The sequence below is a fragment of the Phalaenopsis equestris genome, unplaced genomic scaffold (assembly GCF_001263595.1).
Source record: "Phalaenopsis equestris unplaced genomic scaffold, ASM126359v1 Scaffold200102, whole genome shotgun sequence".
Classification (NCBI taxonomy): Eukaryota; Viridiplantae; Streptophyta; class Magnoliopsida; order Asparagales; family Orchidaceae; genus Phalaenopsis; species Phalaenopsis equestris.
The window spans coordinates 1-9,722 of NW_018219940.1; the positions used below are offsets into that span (position 1 = coordinate 1).

At 35.0% G+C, this 9,722-nt stretch overlaps 1 protein-coding gene across 1 annotated transcript; it reads right to left on the reverse strand.

The window, feature by feature from the left end:
- Positions 1 to 3,779: 3,779 nt before the first annotated feature.
- Positions 3,780 to 9,179, reverse strand: LOC110035821 (dihydroceramide fatty acyl 2-hydroxylase FAH1-like). The gene is made up of 3 exons (XM_020740116.1): positions 9,036 to 9,179; positions 8,560 to 8,706; positions 3,780 to 4,066 (listed from the first exon to the last, which is right to left on the reverse strand). The coding sequence occupies exons 1-3, from the start codon at positions 9,090 to 9,092 to the stop codon at positions 3,944 to 3,946; spliced, it is 327 nt and encodes a 108-aa protein (XP_020595775.1). The 5' UTR covers positions 9,093 to 9,179; the 3' UTR covers positions 3,780 to 3,943.
- Positions 9,180 to 9,722: the final 543 nt, after the last annotated feature.

A 9,722-nucleotide genomic window follows, 5' to 3' on the forward strand; every position in this document is an offset into this window, starting at 1 on the left:
TCATCGTAGCGAAATGAATTTCTCCCCTAGGTAAATTCGACGTTCTGGACGCGACCACACTGTCCGTTTCGTCGTCTGGGGTCGGACCACTTATTTTAGCAATCAGGACGAAAATAAAAATTCACGTAATAAAAATTCGCATATTTTTAGCCCGGGCGCGAAACTGTGGTCCAACGAGCGTCCGTCCTAAGTGAAATCGATATTTCGGATTCACTCGTGTGGTTTGTTTCGTCGTTCGAGATCGTTCATGCCATTTTTTTCAGCGAACAATCCAAAATGATAATTTATGTATTTTTAGCCCGTATTCGAAGCGTTAACAACATTGTCGCCCTCCTTAAGTAATATCGACGTCCTGGACACATGACATTAAAAAAAATGATGCAAACATCGGTTTTCTTATCTTTAGCCAATACTAATGCTCTTTTGGTAACCTTCCAGGTGCTATCTGAGAACACTGTCAAATGACCACCATTATTGAGCTACCCAACAGAGATGAAGTTTTTCTCTTGTTAGGGAGTGCAATATCAACGTCTCCCATCCTCACCACGTCCAGAGCTTTTCTATCAGTCATATATACCTTCCCGAAGTTATCTGCAACATCATTTCACATTAACTCTCTGCAGAAAGACGTATGGAAGGAAACCCCTGAATCTAGTATTCAGTCATCAATAGAACTGTAAACTGTCAGCAATAGCGCATCCTGTATTTCTTCAATGACAACATTAGCGCCATCATTTTCCTTCTTCTTAGAATTCCTGCAGTTCCTTTTTATGTAGTCAGCCTTGCCACAACTTCAGCAGATTGTCTGCTGACCAGACTTTGATTTTGATCTTCCTCTGTTTGAATTCCTGTTTTGTGATCTCCCTCTGGAATCAACAATCAGTGCCAAACTCGAACCCGAGGTCTCACCAGAATATTTCATGCACACCTCCTCAGCCAAAATCAAATCACGAATATCATCATATTTCAGCTTGGATTTACCTGTAAAACTGCTAACTGCCATCCTCATGGCTTCCCAGCTATTTGACAATGAAGCCAACAATATCAGCGCATGTATCTCATCATCAAAATCAATTTCAACAGACAACAAATAATTTGTGATACTATTGAAATCATTCAAATGTAGATCAATAAACACACATTCCGCCATCTTCAAGTTTAATAATTTTTCATCAAATGTACTTTTTTATTCGCGATTGCCATGAGATCTGCAGTAGTCCTCTCCCTTGATGACGTTGTGGGCAACCGATCTCGACATGGTTAATCGTATAACCCCAGAACCTGTCGATCCAACAGATTTCATTCCGTCTCGTCCATCTTTTCTGATCGTTTTCCCAGTAACGAAAGACGAAGTTTCTTCCCATAGAGGTAGTCATTTATCTGCATCCTCCAGTAAGCAAAATCTGTGTCAATGAATTTCTTGATCCCCGATGTCATCACTTCGTTTCTGCCCACCATTCTTTCTTAGATTTGAACCAAAGCTCTGATATCAGTTGTTGTGAAAAATAACGACAATAAAGTGAAAAATAGAATGAGAAAAATTGCACGCAGAAAAATACCAGTGCAATACACAGATTTACGTGGTTCGGCAAATTTGCCTACGTCCATGGAGCTGCAGAGGATTTTATTTCTTTAAGGAATTACACCGTCGAGCGCCTCAATATTTACAAGAAAAATTCTTTTTTCTTTTCTTACTTGCTCTCCCCCTCTTTCTCTCTTAGAAGACTTGGCTTGGTCTTGCTTGACTTGTGGCTTGACATGGCTTATGACAAGCAATAAGAGGCTATTTATAGAAACCAAGAGAGCGGTAGGTGGGAGGTAAGCGAGCGGTAGGTGGGGTGGGATGTGGTAGGTGTGCAGTACAGGTGAGCGGTAGGTGGGATTTTTAATTAGGAAGCTAAATAAATTTCGGTGGACCGGGTCTCCATATTTCTCAACAGGACAAACACGCCAATGCATTCCTTCACGGTGATCATAAGGAGTGCCTACATGCAGCAACCTCAAGGCTTCCTTGAACAACCTTCAACCTACTTCTGTTTGTAAACTCAAAAAGACTATTTACGGCTTCAAGCAAGCACGCCGTCAGTGGCATCACACCCTCACTACCTATTTACAGTCTTTGCAATTTAACCACAGTTATGTCGATCCGTCTCTCTATGGTTATCATTCCAACAACTTTCATATCTACATGCTCATCTATGTGGATGACGTATTAATAACTGGAAATAATAACACTACTATCGACAATATTCTTTGAAGCTTACACTGCAAATTTAAAATGAAAAATATGGGATTTATATCCAAGTTTCTCGGCATACAAGCTACACCTACCTCCTATGGTCTACATTTCGATAAAAGGAGTTTCACAATCATGATCCTTCACAACTCTGGAATGGCTAACTATAGACCTATGCAAAATCCTGCCAAAACCAGGAAGTCTTCTGACCTTCTAATCACAATCATGATCCCTCTTTTTATCGAAAACTAATTGGATATTTGCAGTATTTAACATTAACAAGACCATATATCACGTATGTAGTTAATTATTCTAGTCAAACAATGCATCAACCAATTCAATCTAGCATTCAAGAATTAAAGCGTGTACTTCGATACCTACAAGGCATTGTTACCCTCAACCTACCAATTATCTGTGGATCTCTTGATCTCATTGCCTTTGCTGATGCTCATTGGGCTGGCGATCCTGCTGATCGGAAATCGACGACTGATTACTGCATCTTTCTTGGGTTTATACTTATTCCATGAACTGTGGAGAAGCAAGAAACCATATGTTCCTCTACCAACGCTGAATATAGAGCCTTGGCTACAACAGCAACTGAAATTGTCTAGCTACAATGTTTACTACAAGAAATATCATCCTCCAACTCCTTTTTACTATGACAACACTTCTGTTATTGCTCTTGCCAATAGTCTGGTGTCTTCTGCCCACACCAAGAATATAGAGAACAATTGTCATTATATTTGAGAAGTATCAAAAATAATGTTCTTATAGTTCATCATATCAATACCATTGATCTAATCGCCGATCTCATCACCAAATTTCTTCCCGATTCCAGGTTTAAGCTTCTTCGTTGCAAATTGACAATCTTCGACAAAGATCATCAATTTGAAGGGGGATGTTAAAGGTGTCTATGTTGAACTAGGTGCAGCTCATAGGGCTGCGGTTCAATTTATGTACTTTCACATTGGTGTATTTCCGGTTAGCTATATTTGCTTCTATCCTATGTGATCTATAAAAAGGAGAAGCATGGCTTTGTCTATTGTATCTTATTATGAATTAAGTCCATATTCTATTCTAGCTTTTTTGTTTTCCTCTATGCTTTCATATAGACACAACTATCAAAAATATGAAAAATTATTATGTATTGTTGAGTGCACGTGCTGATAACAATCCGGATGTGTCCATGTCGTTGCGAATCGCATGACGGCCCATCCAAATTCCGGACCGTCATCCGAACTTATGGTTGTCGCCCATAAATTTCTCCAAAACCCCAAAAAAATAATGAATGTTATATAATAGAGAGAAGTGTCCAAATGGCCTCCTGATTATTTAGACGGGAGTCCATTTTTGTCCCAAGATTCATTTAAAACTAAAAATGAAACTTTGATATGATATGAAAGCTTTAGGTGATATAAATGTAAAAAACCAAAGTTGAGGCGTTAGATATATAAATTCATAATAGGCATTGGGTGATAAATATGTAATTGCCTCAAAATTAAATGACGAAAAAAATAAAAATTATAATATTTATGGTCAAATATGATGAAAACATCAAAAATACAGGTCAAAAAGAATATTTTCTGAAGTATATTTATCACTGAACAAAAACTACTTTCTTTCAAGATTAAATATGTGAAAATTTCACAGAAGCGAGGCATACCGGAATATAGGAACACTTTCAGCCGAAATCTCAATCTAAAATATTCAGCTGCTCTTCTCACAGGCCTTCAGTGCAGGAGGTAATGTCCTGAACAATCCATCCCACAGCGAAGAAGTAATTCCAAATCCCATTGTTTGAGTTCTAAAGTGGTGATTCATATGATAAATCTGGCAAAAAAACTCCCAAGTAAGATCTCTTGCTATTCACAATTTTTTTTTGGGAAGATTTACATGCATACAACTTTATTCTTATGTATTTTCATATCTAACACTTGAAGGTTTGATAGTTACATTTATAACACTTTGATGTTATAAATCTATGCATGTAAATATGTATTTCACTTTTAAGAAGTTGGTAATAATAATATTTTTTATGTAGTGTTTAACATTTGAGTTGTTGGCATGTAAATGTAAAAGTTTAGGAGTTATATATGTAAATTTATAAAAATTGTGTGATATATATGTTAATCCCCCATGTTATTTGGAAGATTTAAATACATTACTCTTCATTTCTATGCATAAAAACATGTAATTCGCTTTTAAAAGTTTAATAATATTGATATTTTTTATATAATGTTAATGATTTGAGTGATATGCATGTAAATGTAAAAGTTTACGAGTTAAATATGTAAATATATAAGAATTGAGTGATATGTATGTAAATTACCCCATGTTCTTTGGAAGATTTTCCTAAATGACACTTAATTTCTATGTATTTACATATGTAACACCCAAACTCCAAATTGTAGATACATACCACGTTACCTAAGCATGAAAATGCATGTTTCACTTTTTCGAAGTTAAAATAATGGTTTTTTAATGTGATAGAAAGATTTGTTGAAATATAACTTGATTTTTAGTTTTTGGGCCTTAGTTGTTTAAATAAAGCCCAATAAGAGCCTAATTTCTAGAAGCATATTCTAGAAAAGTCTGACATGGTTTACTTCCAAGTCTCGATCTACGACAATTGAAGTATCAAAATGAAGGCACTCTTTGGAGTGCATGACATTTGGGAGGTTGTGAAGAAAGGCTACGATGAGCCAAGCGACGAGTTCACTCTATCCACAACACAAAAGGATAGCTTAAGAGACTTGCGAAAGAGAGACAAGAAGACTCTCTTCCTCATCTATCAAGCTTTAGATGAAGATGGTTTTGAGAAGATCTCAAGTGCTACTTCGGCCAAACTACATGAGAGAAGCTCAAGGTCTCGTATAAGGGAGAAGAGAAAGTTATAAAGGTATAACTTCAAACTTTAAGAAGCTAATTTGATGCTTTGCATATGAAAGAAGACAAGTTGGTCTCCGATTAATTTTCTAGAGTCATTACCATTTCCAATCAACTAAAAAGAAATGGTGAGAAGTTAGAAGAAGTGGCAATCATGAAAAAAATTCTTCGATTGTTAGATTCAAAACTTGATTACTAAGGTGTCAATGTCTAAAAATAGAATATTTTTGCTCAACATTCAAAACGATATTATCAAATGTCTCAAGACCTGTTATAAAGATGCTACTTGGCTCTAACATCTTCGATTTGGACATCTCAACTTCGGAGGACTTTAATTGCTTTCAAAGAAAGAGATGATGAGAAGATTACCTTGCATCAATCACCCTAATCAATTATGTGAAAGATGCTTACTCGGAAAGCACTTCAGGAAAAGCTTTTCAAGGGAGTCAAATTCAAGGGCCCAAAAGCCTATTCAGCTCATACATACTAATGTTTGCGGTCCAATAAAGCCTAACTCACTCGATAAGAACAACTATTTTATTCTCTTCATAGATGATTTTTCACGAAAACATGGGTATATTTCTTAAAACAAAAATCAGAGGTTTTAGGAATATTCAAGAAGCTTAAGGCAGATGTAGAGAAAGAAAATGGTCTCAAGGTCAAAGTTATGCGATCTGATCGAAGAGAATTTACTTCAAAAGAATTTCAAGAATTCTGTGAAGCCAACGAAATACGTTGACTTATAACTGCTCCAAGATCCCCCCAACAAAATGGAATAGCGGAAATAAAGAACAGAACCATCCTTAACATGACAAGGAGCATGTTAAAAAGCAAGAGATTGTCGAAGGAGTTTTGGGCAGAAGCGGTTGCATGTGCTGTTTATTTGGCTAACCGATCACCAACAAGAAGTGTGATAGGAAAGACACCACAAGAAGCATGGAGTGGAAGGAAGCCCGACATCTCTCATCTACAAGGTTTTGGATGCATAACTCATGTACACATACCTGACGAGAAAAGAAGTAAGCTGAATGACAAGAGCGAAAAGTTCATTTTCATTGATTACGACATCAGTTCGAAATGCTACAAGCTATACAATTCAAATATAGGGAAAACAATCATTAGCAGAAATTTTATATTCAATTAAGGATGAGAATGAAACTGCAGACTACATGATGAGAACTACAACTTTTTCTCATACTTTCAATAAGAAGACGTAGAGCAGCCAATGATCAAGCAAGCAAGAGAAGAGTCTACTACTTCACAAACAACATTGACTACAAGTACTCAAAGTGGTTCATCGTCGTTAACTTCAAGAGAAAATTCAAGTGAAGAGTACCACGAAGATTACTAGATCTTTATGAGGTAACTAAGAATCAAGATAATCTTATTCTCTTTTGTCGCTTTGCCGACTGTGAGCCCATGGATTTTCAAGAATCCATACAAAGCAAGAAGTGAAAAGATGCAATGAATGAAGAAATCAATGCAATCGAGAAGAACGACATATGGGAGCTAGCTTCACTTCCTAAAGGGCATAAGACAATTGATGTGAAGTTGATGTACAAAGCAAAGAAGAATTACAAAGAAGAAATTGAAAGATACAAAGGCAAGATTGGCGGCAAAAAGCTACAGTCAAAGAGTAAACATCGACTCTGATGAGTTATTTGCCCCTATTGCTTGATTAGAAACTATTAGACTAATCATCTCTTTGACAACTCAAAATAAGTGGAGAATACATCAAATGGATGTAAAATCTGTCTTCTTGAATGAAGTAATTGAAGAAAAAGTCTACATTCAACAGCGTCAAGGATATGAAATCAAAGGACAACAAAATAAGGTTTTAAAGCTAAAAAAGACTCTCTACGGGCTAAAGCAAACACCAAAAGCATAGAATAGCCGAATAGATAAGTATCTGCAAGAGAAATGCTTCATAAAGTGTCCTTATGATCATGCTATTTACATCAAGAATGAGAATGAAAATGTCTTGATTGTTTGTTTATATGTTGATGACTTGATCTTCACCGGAAACAATCCAAGCATGTTTGAAAAGTTTAAAGAAGCGATGACAAAGGAATTCAAAATGACAAATATTGGGCTCAAGACATACTACCTTAGGATTGAAGCCAAGCAAAAGAAAAATGAGATTTTCATCTCTCAAGAAAGTTATGCAAGGGAGATATTGAAGAAGTTCAAGATGGATAATAGCCGACCTATAAATACCTCTGTAGAATGTGGAGTCGAGCTATCAAAATATGATAAGGAAAAAAGAATTGATCCAAACGGTTTTCAAGAGCTTGGTTGGAAGTTTGTGCTACTTGAAATGCACAAGACCTTATATTTTTTATATTGTTGGATTTGTCAGTCGCTACATGGAGACTCTGATTGCTACCCACCTGAAGACCGTTAAAAGAATCATGTGTTATATCAAAGTTACAATTGATTTTGTCTTAATTTACTCATCATCTAACAATTTCAAGCTTGTATGATATAATAACAGTGATTGAGCTGAAGATATGGATGATAGGAAGAACATTATAGGGTTCATGTTCTTCGTAGGATACACTCCTTTCACTTAGATGTCAAAGAAACAACAAATTGTCACTCTTTCTACTTGTGAAAAAGAGTACGTGGTTGTAACCTCATGTGTTTGTCATGCAATTTGACTTCGAAACTTATTAAAGGAGTTAAGTTTATCACAAGAAGAGACGATCAAGATTTGTAGCAAAGAATCCAGTTTTTCACGATAAAAGCAAGCACATTGATACGTGTTATCACTACATCAGAGAATGCATCGAAAGAAAGAAGATACAAGTGCAGTACATGAAATCTCAAGATCAAGTTGCATATATTTTTACCAAACCACTCAAGAGTGAAGATTTTATTAAAATGAGAAGTTTACTTGGAGTCACAAAATCAAATTTAAAAGGGGGTGTTGAAATATAAACTTGATTTTTAGTTTTTGGGCCTTATTTGTTTAAATAAAGTTCAATAAGAGCTTAATTTCTAGAAGCATAATCTAGAAAAGTCTCATCTAGAAGCTTATTCTAGAGTAATCCATAAAATTGTCTAGAATGTGTGGTAGGTATAGAATTATAAAGAGAATTCTAGAGAATCATTTGTAACTATTAGATTAAAATTTAGTAGCACAGTCCTAACAATTAATTTAAAAGGTGTCACTAATATAAATAGGAGTTGAGTCTTTGAGTTTGTATGAAACTAAGAAAATGTGATAAATAGAAGTGTAACTTCTTCCATAAATTTTTAACATTTGTTAAATCCTAAAAGCTTCTCCATTCCAACAAAATTTGGGTGGTATAAAATTTAAAATGTACAATTTAGGTGTTAGACGTGTAAATACATAAGAATTGAGTGGCATGTATGTAAAGCCTACTTTTTTTGGTTAATTAAGAGCTTCCTAGTAAAATGTTCAGATTTCTGACCTTCAAATGTTTAGCTGGGTTTCTGAAAGGCCTTCCATGGTGCAGGTAATAGTGAGTGCAATCATACATCACATAACCGAGCAAACCCCCACCAAATAAGGCAGGGGCTGCGGCGGGCTTCGCTACGAGTTTGGTCAGGTTCCATAACTGCAGTAAGGAATCAATCATGGCATCAGTGAGCGTATAGTATTGTTACTGGAACAGTTAATTATGTTATATGATTGAATTTCATTAAAAAAAAAACTGGATTAGAATTTGGTGTGGATCGATCTATGCATGAATCAATCATGACATCAGTTTGACTCAGCTTGAAATTGAATCATTAGCAACCGTAATTACCAGAAAAGTTCTGTTTTTTCAAGTATTGTGAACATCCAACCTAACTATGGTTAGGATACATAGTTATTTGTTGTCTTTTAATGTTAACTCTTATACTCATAAATTAAAAGTGAAATGAGAGAATACATGAGACTTACTGGAATGCAAAGAATAGCAGCCGCAGCTGGGGGAAATACAAGGCGAAGGCCATCCATTGGATGTTTATGATGGCATCCGTGAAGCAAATAATGTGCTGTGTTTGCCCTGCAAATTTACTGATAATGATCTTTTTGTCATGCCAGTGTCTTTTTTTTTTTTGGAAGATTTACAAACATACCACCCAATTCATACTATTTACAAACACCAAAACTTCAATTTTTACATATATGCCACCTTATATATGCATGAACAGGTATATTTGATTTTTTAAAGATAAGGAGTTGTTGGGATCACTTTTATTATTATTTTTTTTAATTTATATTTATACAAGAACTAAAATATAATTGATAGGCTATGATATGTTTACCTGTTTTAAAAGAACTTAAAAATATTTTTTAAATATTTCAAGTGTTTTAAAATACAAAATAGGTTATTTTTTAAAACAAAAAATAAAAATATACAAATATTGTACTAAACAAACAAGTTTTTAGAATAAAAGCAAAAATAAAAATCCAAAACAACACCTAAAATAATGCTATTTTTGATGTTATGAAAGTTTTTATGTCAGATATGTAAATACATAGAAATTAAGTGGCATGTATGTAAATGCCCCTTGTTTTTTTTGGGGGCAGATATCTTAATATTTTTCAATTTATTTCCAGTTACTAAAAACGGGGGTACCTACC

What these genes read in the sequence shown, in the direction of transcription:
- LOC110035821 (XM_020740116.1), bottom strand. Translation starts at nt 9,092, where the DNA reads ATGGATGGCCTTCGCCTTGTATTTCCCCCAGCTGCGGCTGCTATTCTT. An exon ending in CTGCTATTCTTTGCATTCCA is followed by an intron (nt 8,707 to 9,035) that starts GTAAGTCTCATG and finishes TCCTTACTGCAG; the next exon opens with TTATGGAACCTGACCAAACT. An exon ending in ACCCAGCTAAACATTTGAAG is followed by an intron (nt 4,067 to 8,559) that starts GTCAGAAATCTG and finishes TTTTTTTGCCAG; the next exon opens with ATTTATCATATGAATCACCA.